At 37.0% G+C, this 17,881-nt stretch overlaps 2 protein-coding genes across 7 annotated transcripts; both read left to right on the plus strand.

Annotated features, from left to right (window-relative positions):
• The first annotated feature begins 304 nt into the window (after positions 1-304).
• Positions 305-4,069, plus strand: LOC130993475 (signal peptide peptidase-like 1). Of its 3 annotated transcripts, none has more exons than XM_057918373.1 (4): positions 305-513; positions 1,048-2,023; positions 3,206-3,406; positions 3,735-4,069. In XM_057918373.1, the coding sequence occupies exons 2-4, from the start codon at positions 1,226-1,228 to the stop codon at positions 3,849-3,851; spliced, it is 1,116 nt and encodes a 371-aa protein (XP_057774356.1). In that variant the 5' UTR covers positions 305-513; positions 1,048-1,225; the 3' UTR covers positions 3,852-4,069. The 3 variants fall into 3 exon arrangements, with proteins under 3 accessions (XP_057774356.1, XP_057774354.1, XP_057774355.1); XM_057918371.1 differs by having other exon boundaries at positions 498-880; XM_057918372.1 differs by lacking the exon at positions 305-513 and adding an exon at positions 749-943.
• Positions 4,070-7,208: 3,139 nt separating this feature from the next.
• On the plus strand, positions 7,209-17,388 carry LOC130993477 (cleavage and polyadenylation specificity factor subunit 2). 4 transcript variants are annotated; one of them, XM_057918375.1, is made up of 19 exons: positions 7,209-7,296; positions 7,376-7,683; positions 8,443-8,611; positions 9,565-9,661; positions 10,168-10,294; positions 10,385-10,503; positions 10,986-11,080; positions 11,160-11,311; positions 11,751-11,808; positions 11,897-12,004; positions 13,364-13,616; positions 13,829-14,013; positions 14,248-14,337; positions 15,266-15,364; positions 15,933-16,064; positions 16,169-16,213; positions 16,490-16,657; positions 16,951-17,025; positions 17,155-17,388. In XM_057918375.1, exons 2-19 carry the CDS (start codon positions 7,535-7,537, stop codon positions 17,251-17,253), a joined length of 2,220 nt encoding a protein of 739 aa, XP_057774358.1. In that variant the 5' UTR covers positions 7,209-7,296; positions 7,376-7,534; the 3' UTR covers positions 17,254-17,388. The 4 variants fall into 4 exon arrangements, with proteins under 4 accessions (XP_057774358.1, XP_057774359.1, XP_057774357.1 ...); XM_057918376.1 differs by having other exon boundaries at positions 7,215-7,308; XM_057918374.1 differs by having other exon boundaries at positions 7,250-7,683.
• Positions 17,389-17,881: the final 493 nt, after the last annotated feature.

A 17,881-nucleotide genomic window follows, 5' to 3' on the forward strand; every position in this document is an offset into this window, starting at 1 on the left:
GTTCACGCTTAGGGTTTAGTTTACAGGGTTTAGGGTTTAGTTTATAGAATTTAGGGTTTAGAAAATATAATACTGTACATTAAATGAAGGAAAATACCTATATTTATATAAGTATACATTTGTGCGAACAAATGTATATTTCATTCTTATTAAAAGTAATAATTATTATAAACAAATGTAATAATTTAGAATCTAGGATTTTGAGTCTGGAATGCGGGCTGGGTCGGACGCGGGTCGGGGCGGACCCGTCGCACACTGTGCGACGGTCGCACCCAAGACCAGCTGTTCTTCCCAAATGAAATTTGACCAAATGTTAATATCATAACTCTTAAGGGACCAAATTACTATATTTCCTATATAGTTAGTGGGGTAGAAGTGAAAATACCGAAATACGGCCGGCTGCTCCTGCCTGCGTCGGTCTCACTCTCTCAAGTCTCTCTCCACTTCACTTTTCTCTCTGAACGCTCCCCCGTCAGAGAAGCCCCTTTTCGCATCCCAAAAATTTGGCAAATGGTAATTCTATTTCTTGAATGGCCCTTGTTGTATTTGACCAAGCAATATTTTCCTCTCAGTTCTTCTATAGAATAATCGTTATCTTGATTTTGTTTGGATTAATGTCTACTTTTGTTTAATTATATATTTTTTTCTTTGTTGTCTACTATATTCACCATTGAGTGTTTAGTCAACCCGTCTGATAACTTTTCCGTGTTTCCAGGTAGCTGATATTTAATACTTTCCCCTCTGCATTTTTATGTACTCTTTCGATTTGGGTTTTGGAGAGGTGTTTTGGGGCTTATGATATAATGAGGGTTATTTTCAGGCGATTCGTCTGTGATTTTAGTGAAATTCTTCCAGAAATGGATTGCTGAAATAGAGAAAGGTTGAGTGAATGTTTATTGAGAAATAGTATGCGATTGCTTTTGTTAGTTTATTGAAATCAGATGTGAGATTTTATAATTATTCTTGCTTGTTCTTGTTAATGTGGAATTTATAAGTTCCTTCTCAATGTGGGCATGATCGCTTACTCACGCAGTTATTCCTTTCCAGGTCCGGGGGTGTTGTTCAGATCAGATGTCAACATAGATTCTTGATTACCTGCTCGTGATTTTGGAGGAATCTTTTGTATTTCATTCTCCAAATTTAGGATTTTGTGTTTGTTCCAATCCTTGTCAGCAACTAGGTGTTTTCCAGTGGTCTTGAGAGTGGTGTTCGACTTATTTTTAGCATGGAGCCTCTTTGGAAGCTTGCATATTTACTTGAACCGTCTTCACTCACCCTCTTTGTCACAGCCATAGTAGTGTCATATGCATCTGCTTCTAGAGCTCTGAATTACGGAAAGGAAATGGAGCGGAACCGTGATTTATCTGAAGCTTCCATTACTCTAGATAGCTCTCAGGCATTGATGATACCGATAATGAGCTCGTGCAGCTTGCTCTTTATGTTCTATCTGTTTTCTTCCGTCTCTCAACTTCTGACTGCTTTTACTGCAATTGCATCAGCTTCTGCCTTATACTTTTGCCTTACACCATATACTGCTCAAGTCAAATCGCACTTTGGCCTGCCCGATCCATATGTATCCCGGTGCTGTGCCAAGTCATTTACAAGAATCCAAAGTATCCTGTTATTGGTCTGTGTCGCTTTAGTTGTGGCGTGGCTGGTCACAGGGCACTGGATTTTGAACAATCTGTTGGGCATCTCTCTTTGTATTGCTTTTGTCAGCCATGTTCGACTTCCGAATATCAAGATATGCGCGATGCTCCTTGCCTGTTTGTTTGTGTACGATGTATTCTGGGTTTTCTATTCAGAGAGATTCTTTGGGGCAAATGTTATGGTATCAGTTGCAACGCAACAGGCGTCTAATCCAGTACACACGGTAGCTAATAGTTTGAATCTTCCTGGCTTACAGCTAATAACAAGAAAGCTCGAGTTGCCTGTCAAGATTGTGTTCCCCAGGAATATGTTGGGCAGTGCAGTACCTGGAAATAATACTTCGGACTACATGATGCTTGGTCTTGGTGACATGGTAAGATAATCCAGTTCTAGAACTGTTTTGACTTTATATGCTTGAAGTGGCCCAACATGCTGCTATTTGTGCAGATTAAGTCTTAAAATGGATCTAATTATGCGAACACTTTCAGAGACTCAGCATGCACTTAATTTTTATTTTGAGCTCTTTCATTAGCTGACAGGACTATCAGCATATTTCCATCTTAACTACCATTTACTCTGCCATTGCACTTTCTACCTCCTGTTGAAACTTTTTATAGTCTCGATTTCCATATCCTGTCACACTTGATCTTGCTGCAGCTATTTAATGCTTCAATTTCTGAATGGAGGCAATTCCAAAGTTTACGTTAGTGTTATACAATCATTCACATCATGTGCTGCTGCTTAACTTTTCTTTGACAATGAAATGCTATTGAAGTGTCCCACATTGGATTGGAGATAGTGGCATGAGCCACTTTATAGTGGCATGAGCCACTTTATATGGTGAGGCAACCCTCTCCCTTATAAGGCCTTTTAAGGGAGGAATGAGCCCAATATCCATTTCTAACATGGTATCAGAGCCAACTCAATCCAATGATGGGCCCCCCCAATATCGTTGTCAACAGATGGCGTTTGGGATAGTCCACGCTGCGCGTGCGGGGGGTGTATTGAAGTGTCCCACATTGGATTGGAGATATTAGAAATGGATATTGGGCCCATTCCTCCCTTAAAAGGCCTTATAAGGGAGAGGGTTGCCTCACCATATAAAGTGGCTCATGCCACTATCTCCAATCCAATGTGGGACACTTCAATACACCCCCCGCACGCGCAGCGTGGACTATCCCAAACGCCATCTGTTGACAACGATATTGGGGGGGCCCATCATTGGATTGAGTTGGCTCTGATACCATGTTAGAAATGGATATTGGGCCCATTCCTCCCTTAAAAGGCCTTATAAGGGAGAGGGTTGCCTCACCATATAAAGTGGCTCATGCCACTATCTCCAATCCAATGTGGGACACTTCAATAAATGCTCTCCGACTGATGTTGGTTGTGTTGATTGGTTACATTATACGAGGGTCTCTATGGGGGTCCGTTTTCAGTAATTTCATGATTGTTTTAACTTTTTGGCCCTTCATTTTGTTGTCTGTCAAGAATTTTTAAGAGATATGATAAACAACTATTGAGTATTTTTTGGTTCTGCTTATTGATCTTTTAGGCTATCCCCTCGATGCTTTTAGCATTAGTTCTGTGTTTCGATCACCAAAAGGGCCGGGATTCTAAAACTATCTTGGATACACAACCTTCAAAGGGATTCAAATACTTTTGGCATGCTCTTGCTGGGTATGCTGTTGGACTGTTTACTGCCTTGGCAGCTGGCATCTTGACACGCTCGCCTCAGCCAGCGCTTTTGTATCTGGTATGTCTGCTGATTTCTTGTTTGTTTTATTTATCTTTCCCAACATAGTCAGAGGTCATACGTTTGTGTGTTTGATAAGGGGTCAAAGGTCTCATGATCACAGTATCACTATGTCCTACATATCTATACTCGTAGATCCATTCCGTTTCCCCTATGACATCCTCTATAATTTTATTGAAGTAAGCATGAAAATATTTGCTCTATCATGCTCAGTATTCCGATTCCTTGGGTTTCCTCTTGTGGCCCGAGGGCAGCCTAGAGCGTTTGGAGGTACCTTTTTTTGAGCTGTCTCTTATACTGTAGCCCTCACTCGACTTGATGAATGTAGGTACCTTGTACATTGGGGCCGATCATCATCCTGTCTTGGATGAAGAAGGATCTAGCAGAGTTGTGGGAGGGAACGACGGGAAACCCTAACGAGAAAGCACATCTCACAGGAGTATGAGCGGTAGATCAGCCCTCGGGCTAGATGTTTGAGTCTACGGAAGTTCAATGGAGAAAATTTAGGACTGCAAGTCTTGGTAGTCAACTAGGCTGTCAAATGAAGTTTATTTCTTACCTAATGTCAATATTATCATACACCATGAAAAGGGCAAAATTGCATTGAAATTTACCTTTAAATTTCTGCAGGGAAGAAAATATGATGCTTGTTATTCTATCTTATGAGATGTTGGTGCTGGTATTTTGCAGCTTTGATATGGCATATGCTGCCAGCTTCAATCGAAATAAATAGAAAACTCGGCTAAACTTCACTTTTGTCACAACTACGTAGCCCCTTAAATTTAATATTTCTTTTTTATTTTACTATCTTATTTTAGTTAGCCAAAAATTTAGGTAAGACTGAGTGCATAGGTGAGACGGGGCGAGGCTGGAGTGCGGGTCGGGATGAATTTGGGCGTAGGGCGGGTCTGGGTGTGGGTCAAAGGTCAATAATTCAAAGTCAAAATCATTATTGTGATGAAAAGTAATAGTAATCGACATGAAGAAAAATATTATAGTATTTTTTTTATGATAATTGTAATATTTACTCACAAAAACTTGATACTTTTCGTTTGTTTGGCAAGTGATTATTATCGTAATAAAAAGTAATCACTGATATGATCAAATATAATGTTTCTATATATTTTTTTTCAGTACATAAATGAATTTTAAGGCTGCGCTTGGGCCGCGACAAAATTGCCCTCGTGACCTGCTTGCATTTGTCAGGCACGGCTGTGCCATAGCCCGCCATCATGCCCTCTCTTAGTGAGAATCGGTTTCACGGGATACCAATTCTTTTAATTAAAAATGAAAAAAAAAAAAGTATTGGCACAATATAATTTATTTTACAAGAATTCAACTTCTCAATCATTGTTATAATACGTGCATGTTCAAAATTATTAACTTACAGTTAAGCTATTATAAATAATATTCGATACAGTCACTACGACTACTATTACTACTAAGAATCTAAAATAATAAAAATAACAATAATTTCCGTAACATAGCAAATGGAGACACAGAGTAAAAAATACTTATAAAGAGTGAGCTAATAAAATATTTATAATGTTATTGTGAAAACAAAAGAATAGCTATTTTTATAATTTTGTACTCCCTCCGTCGCAAGCCAATAGGCCCAGTTCATTTCGACACGGAGATTAAGAAACTCATTTTTAGTAGGTAAATGGTGTGGTCCACCAATAATTAAGTATTTAAATGTTCCCTTAATTTTCCTTAATCATATTTGCAATTTACTGCACACCAATAATCTGAAAATTAATTAGAGGAATCAAACACAATGAATTCAACAATGCAGAAATTCAACAACAACAAAATTCGTCTTATCGTTTCACAATGAAGAACTCATCTTATCGTTTCAACAACAACAAATTAATTAGAGGAAACTCATCTTATCGTTTCTCAATGCAGAAGTTCAACAACAAAATCAAAGAACTTAAAATCAAGAACTTAAAAATCAAGAAGATCTGGAGAGGAGGCAACTTAAAAATCAAGAAGATCTGCAGATTCTTCTTCAGATCTGCAGCCACCACATCGTCTCCTTCACCAGATCTGGTCATCTATTGCAACAACAGCCCCGGCCAAGCCATCGTCGTCGCACCTACTCCCTCATCTACGGCGGCAGCGTCGCCCCTTGCTCAGCCCGGCGGACAGCAGCAGCTCCGTGCCACCGCCACGCCCCAAATCCTCCGGTCCTAGCCCTCTGCAAATCCCAACCCAATTCACCTCTCCTTGCTCCGATTCCCGACGACAGCAACTAAAAACCAACAACCGCCGCATGACCCAAGCCCCCATCTCACTTTCTTCAAGGTTACCACCGCTGCCTCTGAAGTCTCCGGCGAAATCACTATGAAACGCTAATCACAGACCGACTCTGTCGCGGCCACCATGGATGCTCCGTCTCGCTCCCCTCGGACGACCGGCGCCTTCACCAGTCCTCGTCCTTCTCAAACGCGTTGCCCCAACTCTTCACCAGATCTAGAAGAAAACCCTCTGGAGAGAAGGCTAGCTAGGGTTTCGAGCTTGAGAGAGGAAACGACGAATGAGAGAATGAAAAGGCGGAGGAGAGAGGAAAAAATTGAGGCAGATTAGATTTTAGTTTAAGGGGTATATCCCCCTTTAATTAAGTATCTTTATGTATTGGAGTGGGACAGCCAAAAAAGGAAACTGAGCCTATTGGCCTGGGACGGAGGGAGTAATTATTACTCCTTCCATCCCACTGTAAGTGAGATATTTTTTTTGGGCACGAGAATTAAGAAATGTGTATTTTGTGTGTAGGTGAAAAAGTGAAAAGGTGTTTAAAGGGGAAAAACTTTTACCCAAAAAGGAAAGAGTCTCACTTACAGTGGGACGCCCAAAATAGAAAGAGTCTCAGATACAGTGGGAGGGATGAAGTATTCTATTTGTACACAAGAAACAATCATAGAAGATAGTGACACGAATTTTAATAAAAATGATTAAGTGTATTATGAGTGGAGAAATGATTGAGTAAATAAAGTAAATTATTTTCTTTTTGGATTGAGACATTATAAATGAAATGCCTAAAAAGAAAATTTGGGACGGAGAGAGTAATATATCGTGAGTAATGTCTATAAATAGAATATAATTATGTTTTGTGGATATCTCAAAAAAAAAAAATTATGATTACTTTTTTATGGACGAATGAAGTAATATAATACTCACTCTGTCCCGTATGTTATCTACAATTCACAACCATAAAACTTCTTATTATAAATATATCAAAATATTCATCTTATTAGATAAATAGTAAAATGGGTATTTTGATATATTAACTTGACTCGTATGAAATCCGTTAAAATTTGACAGGTATCACTTGATACTGTGATTTATTTACTTGTTCGCATAATTTTATTTGTAATTTGAAAGATTATAATTGAATTTCGAGTATCATCTCGTTTGAAGTATGATAGATACTCTATGGATACATAGATTATGAATATTATCCCGTATGAAACTTAAAATATCATAACTAAATTATGAAGATCATCACTTCTGAAGCTTGAGAGTGAAATTATATTAAGTCATAATTCCACTTGATGGCTCTCTAGCAAACACAAATCTAACAACTTACTTAATAATAAAATAATTTTTTTATTATAATTTAGTAGTAATTGATAATTTGAATTTAATAATTTGTAGCAATTAGAGTTCAGTAATTAATATCTAAAATTTTGGCTAAAGACAACAAAAAATGACTATTAATCTACAATAAAATAAAGAAAAACACATAAAAGTTATCTTAATAAATAAGATAGGATTAAAAATTAATTATTACTTGTAAACAAAAATACTTAGAACGGGCAAAGAATAGTTTATTTTTAAGTTTCCAGGAAGAAGAAAGAGATACCGAAAGTTTCCAAGAAGAAAGAATGGTTGGAAATACTGTAAGCAAAAACTAGCTGCGACCTCCTTAATTGTTGAAACCTAAAACCGGGAAGTTTGATTTTGCAGACGCTCTTCTCCAACAAGTTCACTCGTGGAAAAAAAAGCCCTAAATTACCCGTTTCTGTGGCGCTGCGTTTTCCCGCGTAAAATCCTCAAGCACCGGAGCTACGACGGTGAAGCGCCGAAAAAATCTGAGGCTGTAGAAGATAAATAACCCACATTGAAATGGGGACGTCAGTGCAGGTGAAGCCGCTGTGTGGAGTGTACAACGAGAATCCGCTGTCGTACTTAGTCTCAATCGACGGTTTCAATTTCCTCGTCGACTGCGGTTGGAACGACCAGTTCGACACCTCTCTTCTAGAACCCCTATCCAGGTCTTCAATTTCACTCTATCTTGTCATTGCAGGATATCTTTATTACACTTTTGTTTTTCCAATGCTTAAGTAGAAAGGGTTTAGGGTTTAAGTGAATAATGCATCGTAGTACAACCCCCCTCCCCAACATTATATTTTCAGTTTTTCTACGAGAGTGAGATCTTCACATAATTGTGGTTACTCATGTCAAGGTAATTCGTGCGCATGCTAGGAAGTAAAAAAAAAAAAATGATTCTCATAGTCTCGTCATCCTCCTAAGCATTAAATTAAGTCAATATAATTGGTGTGAATCAACATTACACTAGAGCCGTCACTTGACGTTTTCTAACCTCAAAATGTTGATTATTGTCTCCACAGAATTGAGTAGTGACCATGCTTAACTATGTGAAAGCATGGACCTCTGCCAAATTCTCCTCATCTACATAATTCTGTAAATTCAATCAATAATCGTCATGTTTGAATCAACCTTGCGTACAAAATCAAGCATGTAGTCTGCAATAGACGGGAAAAGTGTTTTAAACGGAAAGGAAAGTGTAGATAAGTCGGATTTTGAAGAACATAATTGACCAACTTTGGGGCCTTGCTTGTATCATAATTTAATATAATCATTTAGTTTGCTGCTAAATTCTTTGCTTAAGAAAATAATTTGTTGTACTTTTACAGTAAATTTATAGTTTTGATCTGAACAAGAGCCTATATTTAGTAGTTATTGTGGCCTCTTCTGTTCTCTAAGTTGAGATAGCTTGCAATGGTTATCAGGGTTGCTTCAACTGTGGATGCTGTCTTACTATCACACTCAGACACACTTCATCTTGGTGCTTTACCTTATGCTATGAAGCAATTTGGAATTTCTGCTCCAGTGTTTGCAACTGAACCTGTCTACAGATTGGGCCTCCTGACCATGTACGATCACTATTTGTCTCGAAAGGTGAAATTTGATCTTGGGAATGTGCCTTCGTTGAGTACCCTTGATCTTGATTTTGGTTCAGTTTAGTGTGCTTTGACTGTCAATTCAGAGTTGTGTAAGTGATTTGGTGTTCCTGTTTTCTTCTGAAGTAATCTAAATTAAAGTAATGAGATTCTGAAATGGTGTTGATTCATCAATCATAGTCCATGCTCGATCTCTGATTTGCTTCACTAGGTTTCAGAATGACTAATTGCCATGGCTCAAACTTATCCAGATGTGCTGCATATTATTGTAATTGAAATGATATCAAGGAAAAAATACACTTGTACTACAGATTTTCTCCAAACTAATATATAGTCCACTGTTGATGGTTAAAATTGTGTCACATTCTTAATGTTTAAATAATTTTCAATGTAAAGCATAAAGTGAATGCAAATTTTGTACTGCAGCGATACTGTTATGAAGGTCTTTCAGTATCGAGCAAATACTTATGACGGGGCTCTATTTTATGAACATAGCAATTTACCTTTCTCCTGCAATGGACTACAGTGATGCTTTCAACAGACTAGAAAGGAAAAGAATGATGTGAACCCTTGAAGAAATGTAACAAATCTGAATTGAAAGCTGTGGCTATAAGTGACCTATACAATTGTTATAGGTGCTGAAGTAGTATATCTTATCCTCTCGTGTAATAAGTCACCATTCTTTCTGTCCATACTTTTGTTATATAATTTTGAAAAAAAGTAATAGAGATTATTTCTAGCATGTCATCTGTATTTGGTGCAGTTCCCATTAGATGTATGAAGTTTATATGGAAATGGGTACAGACTGTGATTATCTTGTAAACCATTTTATTGGAAGTTTTACCAGAAGATGATTCTGTGATTTCTATGCATTTCATCTTCTTCATAATGAGCGCGCTTCTTCTTTTTATTGATGATAATTCTTTATCTAATAGTATCTGTTTGTTGCAGCAAGTATCTGAGTTTGATTTGTTCACCCTGGATGATATTGATTCTGCATTCCAAAACATCATCAGATTGACGTACTCCCAGAATTATTATATGTCTGGTAAGTTGTTCTATGTTCTCTTGCCATTTGGAGATAAAAAAATATTGTCTATGTTATATGTCCTTTTTCCCTTTATGCTACTTTTGTGCGTATTTGGCTTAATTTCTCGACATGTGAGCCTTTGTAAATGCCTTTTTTTTGTGTGTGTTTGTGTTTCCGTCTTTCATTCTGTGTGTGTGTGTGTGTCACTTGTGAGGAGAAAAAGAGGCTGATTTCATGTCATACTAGCACCTCAAGTTGCAAATGTTTATGTTAAATTTTACATTCTATATCATGTTTAGTTTGACTCTTAGCTGTTCCATTACTTCCATTTCCCGATAACTAGTAAAAGTTGTATTAAGTCTGTATACCTATTTTGGCGAGGAACTCTGTCATTATTAAAGATGATATTAGTTGTTCATTGCAAGTGAATCGTGTGGATATGAGTATGGATCATGTATTGCACTAATACACTAATCTTACTCTTTGTAATGCATCTTATAAGTTTCCATTCTAACCGTCTCTAGGAAAAGGAGAAGGAATTGTTATTGCACCCCTTGCAGCTGGTCACCTTTTAGGGGGCACATTTTGGAAGATCACAAAGGATGGAGAGGATGTTATATATGCTGTCGACTTCAATCATCGTAAAGAAAAGTTGTCTTGTGATTGCATAAATTGTTTTAGCCATAGAATGCTTCTTGTATGGATGGGTTTCTTACTGATGCTTGCTCTTGTTTCAATCAGGCTTTTGAATGGAACTGTTTTAGAGTCTTTTGTGCGCCCTGCTGTATTAATAACAGATGCATATAATGCTCTGTTAAGTAATCAGCCTCCAAGACGTCAAAAGGACCAGCAATTGTTAGGTAATGATTGCCATGCTGACTATTGCTACGACTGTAAATTTTCTTGTCAAATTTTACCCTCTGAAAACCATCCAGACGCATTAGCTGTATATAAATGTGTGAGTGTGTACAGTACACATAGAGAGGAAGGGACAGAGAGTATAAGATGCTGCTAAACATATATCATCTATGTGAATCATATATTGCAATTAGAATTGCTTCACAGCCCACATCGTTATATCTTCTCCATCTGCTCCCTAATGGAATCATGACTTGAGTTTATTTAGGTACATAATTTAGCGGATCAACATCCTGTTTTCTTTTAGTTATTCTTTTTCTTGAAGTATTTGTAGTCATTTTTTTACGTTTATACTTAATTGTTTAATGATAGGGTTGCTTTACAAAAAAAATTGCCTTTCCTTTTGCTCTCATTTTTCTATATGAATGCCTTCAACATTAGGGCATGGTTTTTTGGACAAATCATTTATCACATTCTTGTTTAGATGCCATACTGAAGACATTAAGAGCAGATGGTAATATATTAGTACCTGTCGATACTGCTGGTAGAGTGCTGGAGCTGCTTTTGATACTGGAGCAGGTGAGTTAACCTTTATGACCTTGCTCTTTTGTTCAGACTTTTATCCATTTCTAATGTTTACTTTTGAATAAACCTGCAGTACTGGGAGCACCAGCACTTAACTTATCCCATCTTCTTCCTGACATATGTTTCATCGAGCACAGTTGATTATGCAAAGAGTTTTCTTGAGTGGATGAGTGACAAAATAGCCAAATCCTTTGAGGACACACGAGATAATGCGTTTCTTTTGAAGTAAGATGTTTTTTTTAGCTTTCAGTTCTTTCTCAGGCGACTTCACAACTGTGTAGAGTCAGAGAAGGACTTAATATTGGAATACTACATGTCTTACTGGAGAGCTAGTTTTACATTATAATGGCTTTTCTAGTGAAATTACACACTAGCTCGCTTGGACTTTTTCATATTGTTAATATTGTGATATCACTGGGGTGGATGTGTTGGCTTGTGATTTGGTTGCTTTTTCTTGTGAACTTGGCCTTTTGCCATAAAACGCCTAAGCAAGTTGATGATTGATTTATCAATGCTAATGCTACTGTTCATGTTGTGTTCTCCTATGTGAGGTTGCTCATCACTGCCTTTAATATGTCTGTAGTAACTGTTACTGTTAAAAATCCAGAAGTACCCAAGATGTCGTGATAGTTTCTCATTAAGGATGTTATCTGAAAATTTGCAGACATGTAACACTTCTAATCAGCAAGAGCGAGCTTGAAAAAGTTCCTGATGGCCCAAAGGTTAGGATGCCTGAAGAATTTATAAAATTATACTATTTTGGAATTGTTCGTTTTCTTATTGATAAATTGTTTTTTACATTTTGATCAGATTGTCTTTGCATCCATGGCAAGTTTAGAGGTTGGGTTTTCTCATGATATTTTTGTTGAATGGGCTGCAGACTCGAAGAACCTTGTACTTTTTACCGAGAGAGGCCAGGTTTGCTCTGCAGCTGTGGTTCTTATCAATTGATATATTTAGCAATATCATGGGATGTCCTAGCTAATTGTCCTTTGAAAAAAGATAGTATCATAATTTGGGATCACTATTTTGAAACTTATATGTTGAAAACTGAACACTAATGCCGCAAATTTGTTGGGCTGTGAAGTTCAATAGTTTTTGTATTCTCATTTAGAGCATCCACAGCAGATCTCTCAAAAGTAATCCTAACTTTAAATTTGAGCTAAAATAATAAAAAAGTGAGATAAAATGATCATCCAACAGATCATCTATATTAAGTTGGGCCCACAAAAAATTTACACCCCCTCAAATCTAATTCTAAATTTACACCCCCTTGAATCTAATCCTAAATTTATAAAATAGATAATGAAAAATAGGAGAGCTGCTGTGTGCAATTGTAAAATAGGGGTTAAAAATAATTTAGGGAAGACTTTAGGAGTATTTTTAGGAGTAAAATTTTGAGAGATCTGCTGTGGATGCTCTTAGTTTGCTATTTTTTATCCTCTCTACTACCTTTAAGTTCTAATAGAGTGCTAAAGCCCTTAAAGCTCTAGTTTTGTGGTGAAATTACAAAATTACCCTTGAATATTGATGCCTTTATTGAAAAACTTAGTTATCTTTCAGATTTTACAAAACTTCCATTGTCCATTGATGATTGTCATTGTGCTGGCCTGTCTTACAAATTGTATATTCCATTGTGCTCCCCATAATGGAAACTGCGGATGTAATCTGAAAAGATGATTTTGAATTTTAATGTCACCCTTGGTCCCTTGCACTATTTTTCACAAAATGTAATGAAACAATATTAATCATTATCATATTGAATTTTCAATTTTTTATATGAAGGTACTAAAATTAAGGGTGAAGTAGATATTTATCATCCTTGTTGAATTTTCATTAGGTAAATTAACTGGAGGGACCTTTTATTTAACATAAATCTGCTGAAGCAAGTGACTTTTTTTGATGTAACATTTGTTGGGCCTTGTGAGCTGCACTGGTGCAATGAATAGTTAATATAATTAATACTAGGTCTTATGCATATGCTTTCACATATGTAATTGCCTTACCCTATTTCTGCACTTTTGAAGCAAATTGCAGTTGTATTGTATTAATCACATATGATTTCAAGTATTATCTCTTTTGTATCTTTTCTGTTGGTATTCTTGTATCCCTCTGTTCCAAAAGAGTCTCTTCCCCTTCAAATTTAAAAAGATATAATGCTAATATTGTTGTTGTGCTAGTCATTCAAAAGGAATTTGGAAAATACAAAGAAAAAGAACGGTGATATTTCTCTGCAACTATTTCATTTATATAGGCTAACGTTTCTTCACTTTGCAGTTTGGCACACTCGCGCGGGTGCTTCAGTCAGATCCTCCTCCAAAAGCTGTTAAAGTTACCATGTCAAAGAGAATCCCCTTGGTTGGAGAGGAGCTTGCTGCTTATGAAGAAGAGCAAAACCGGAAAAGAAAAGAAGAAGCCCTTAAAGCTACTCTTATCAAGGAAGAGGAATCAAAAGCAACTCTTGGAGCAGAACTTGCTGTGGGTGATCCGATGATTATTGATGCTAAAATCAAACAACCCTCTTCAAATGGTATTCTTAAGCCCTTTATCACACTAACCAAATATGCCTCAACCAAATATGGAAAATGCACAATTTTGTTTCCACATTTTCCTTCCAACCTTTATTAGCTAATGGGACTTAATTCTTGTGCTTGATCCTAAAGTTTATAGCCCCAACCACACAAGAAAATATACTCATCTTGACTTTAATGTTTACTAAAAAATATTCCATACATCTTTCAGTTGCTACTTTACAACACGGAGCATTCAAAGATGTATTCATAGACGGATTTGTTTCACCCCCATCTAGTGCTGGCCCCATGTTCCCCTTCTATGATAACACATTTGAATGGGATGATTTTGGTGAGGTTATCAATCCAGATGATTATACGCGCAAGGATGAAGACATGGACCAGGCATCTATGCAGGTAATTTGTGTTTATTGTCCTTGCCTTCTGCGTGCTTATCTCAATTTCTTTTACGGCATCTTATCCACCGTACGATTTGTATAAGGAAAGAAAAAGCTATATACTCTGACAAGTATTGTTTATTATTAGAAGTTGTCCTCTTTACATTTTATGTCCGTACTAGTTAGAAATGCATTCCTTGTAGATTTGGATGAGAAAATTAAAGTTGTGTGTCTCACAAAATTATTTGTCTAGGTTGGAGAACTCAATGGGAAGCTTGACGAAGCATCTGCGAGTCTGATTCTTGATGCAACACCATCAAAAGTAGTATCTTCTGAGCAAACAGTATGTCCAACCTGCTTTTATTTTCTTGCATGGCTGAGGCTGAAATTACTTCTATTTCCTGAAACGCTTAGGGGGGGGGGGACCTAACACTATTACATTATTACAAGTTTCTAGTGTTGCACCACCCTACTCCAATTTCACGACTCATGAAAACTCTGCAATGAAAATGGAAAATTGTTCATTGTATTTCTTTAACTTCATAAATAGCTTCTTTTGCTTTCCATCCTTATCCCATGCATGGGTAAAACTCTTAACTGTGTTTCAGATATTTTTCTTCTAGAAATCTCAAATGCAGTGAATATCAATAATATAGATGCTGGATCCATTTTTTACTTTTGAAAAAGAATCTTATATTTCATGGTGTAGGGATATTGTACAATCTGTAGAAGAATTTTATTATATAGATTTGCATAACTTTGGGGAGCTAAATTCTCTGAATGCAGTTTTGCTGCATGTTTCAAAAATTTCCCTTCCATTGTTATAGTGTTGAGTCAATAACCAAAGGCTTGAGATTATCATATATAGCAATTCAGTGATATCGAGCTATTTCTTTGTCCTCATGTCTCAAGTTATGATGTCTTCTTTATTGCTTTGTTCTGAGGATTTATATATCACCCCTCCCCCCACACAAATACAACCAAAGAAAAAGCACCACTGTCACAACAGCCCAGCGTAAAATTGTCATTAGCATTGTACTATTGGATGAGTTGATCTTACTGATAGATGTGCAGATTTGTGCTTATACAACCGTTCACTATCTCTGTGGTTGATACTTGATGCCTTGTGGAACAACCATTCAATGAATTGTCCCATGTTACTGATCAGTTTTAGTACAGGGATTTTCCTTTCTGATTTCAGCATCTGCTCTTTTGCTGAACATTGCATGTTTTCTCCTTTAATGTTGATCGAATGCTTTCTGCCAATGCAGGTCTATGTCAAGTGCTCATTGGTCTACATGGACTTTGAAGGCCGTTCAGATGGCGGTTCGATAAAAAAGATTCTAAGCCATGTATCTCCGTTGAAGCTTGTGAGTATTCTTTTGTACCTTGCATCTGTAAAATATGTTACTGAATCTGACATCTCATGTTTCTGGAAGCAATAAACTAATTATTGTTATCTCGACTTTCTACATACCAATCATATGGTTCACTTGGGTTACCACCTATAGCTGTCAGTATAGTGTGTAAAATCTGGCTTCTTGCCATTATTGAATTCTTTTGGGAAGTATTCATGCTTTACAATGATAAGCTAAGGCATGAGAGGTTCATTTGCCTGCTTAAGGCATGTGAGATTCATTTGCATGCTTTATAAGAGAAGCAGCTCCAAGTCATATCAAATAACCTTTCTTTTCCAAGGAGCGTAGAAATTTAACTTTGTGATGCTAGAGAGTTTCTAGAGATTAGAAGTCGTGGAGCATTAGTAATTCTAGACTATTATGGGAACTGGTTGGGGTATATGATCCTATTTCTCACCAATCTATCTATCGAGTTATTTATATCTAATGCTTGCTTCTCTGGGAACTAAATAATACTATAGTTTAGTGGCTTCTACTGTTGAGAGGTTAAGTTACTGTCGCTTTGATTTCCGCCTTGAAGGTCTTGGTGCATGGGTCTGCCGAAGCCACTGAGCATTTGAAGGAACATTGTTTGAAAAATGTGTGTCCACATGTATACGCTCCTCAACTTGAAGAATCAATTGATGTCACTTCAGATTTGTGTGCTTATAAAGTAAGTTCGTTCATGAAGCAAAACTCACAAGTCCTTACTGAATCACCTTTCTAACCACTCGCCTTTGTAATCTGGGATTCATTGATATTTAACTTGTGATACAGGTTCAACTTTCTGAGAAGTTGATGAGCAACGTCCTATTTAAGAAGGTAATTATATTTTTATTATTAGTTGCGTCTATCAATATTTATCTTTTATATGAATGTCTGTCATGCTGTCCCTAATTTTGTGGATGTATAGAAATCGATAAACTTTGTTAATGCCATATTTTGTTCAGCTAAGGTTTGAGCCTGTGTCCTACACTATTCCTCTTCTGAGTTATGTGAAAGTAACATGCTGAATTTAAGTTAGATTTCCCGTAGCAGACACTTTGTTGTATTCTCTCTCCATGCTTCTGATATCGATATGTGAGTTTCTTATTTTAGCTTGGAGATTTTGAAGTAGCATGGGTTGATGCTGAAGTAGGAAAGGCAGAAAATGGCACATTGTCTTTGCTTCCTCTTTCAACCCCTCCACCACCGCATAAGACAGTCTTGGTAGGGGATATCAAGATGGCAGATTTCAAGCAATTTCTTGCGAGCCAAGGGATTCAGGTATGGCAATCTTCTTTTTTCTAGTCCTTGCCTTGTATACAAATGCACTTCCATCATTTGCATGGGTGTTTTATTCTTCCTTGTGCATTTTCACGGTTTGAATATTTCCACAGCTTGTGAAGTTGTGATGCATTAATGGAGTTCATATGAATTAGAGATTATTTGGTGCCACTTCCATGCTGAAATCACTACTTGCATTGCATAATATACTAATCCAGAATGAGAAGTCGCTATCTTCATTTTACACTCTACCCAAAATTCCCTATCTGAGATGTAAAGTCTGATATACACAGGTGGAATTTGCTGGTGGGGCGTTGCGTTGTGGTGAGTATGTGACCCTGCGGAAAGTTGGAGACTCAAGCCAAAAGGTCGGTATCCTCTGACTAAGTGACTATAGCATAAAGCTAATCTATATTTTCTTTCAGTAGCCACGAAAATCAACGTTTGGTGGCCTGACTTTAGCTCCTATTTCTGAATGTGGGGACGGTTTGTTGTAGGGTGGTGGTAATATCCAGCACATCATACTTGAAGGCCCTTTATCGGAGGAGTATTATAAAATTCGCGATCATCTATACTCTCAATTTTATGCCCTTTAGATCATTTATCAGCATCACTATATTGGAATGTAACACCCTTCTACACTTTCTGTACAATATAGGCATGCCTCTGTTGTAACATTTCCAATGTGGTCCGATCCATTTTGTGGCAGCGAAGCCTAGTTTTTTCAAATTTGTCGAGGCAGATCTTATTTATTGCGAGGAGATTGAAGTTAAATTTAAAATTCAAATAGCTAGACACTTAAATATGGCATTGGTTAGGTCACATGTGATGCTCACATGACCTAACGTGGTTTTGGAGGACAAGGATATAATGCATCTTGAGAAATATTAGAAGTTGACTATTAGATGAGAAATCACTGTTACAATTGGCTCGCTTTTTTTTTTTTCATTAACTGAAATTATGATAATGTATAATTTTTTTGACAGAATCTTCCTGTCGTTAAAAATCCCATGCGATTTAGGCATGGTAACTCACGAAATTTCGTTATCTTAGATGTGAATTGGGGCCCTTGTCATTAAAATAATTGATAATCTTGTGCAGTATTTTTGATATGATCCGTTACAAAAAGAAAGACGTAAACAAGAATAAGAAATTTTGTGCATTTATTGTTTGCACGCAAGTAGACCTTTGTAGAAAACATTCGGTAAAAATCTCTAAATATAG

Source organism: Salvia miltiorrhiza, chromosome 7, assembly GCF_028751815.1.
Source record: "Salvia miltiorrhiza cultivar Shanhuang (shh) chromosome 7, IMPLAD_Smil_shh, whole genome shotgun sequence".
Taxonomy (NCBI): domain Eukaryota; kingdom Viridiplantae; phylum Streptophyta; class Magnoliopsida; order Lamiales; family Lamiaceae; genus Salvia; species Salvia miltiorrhiza.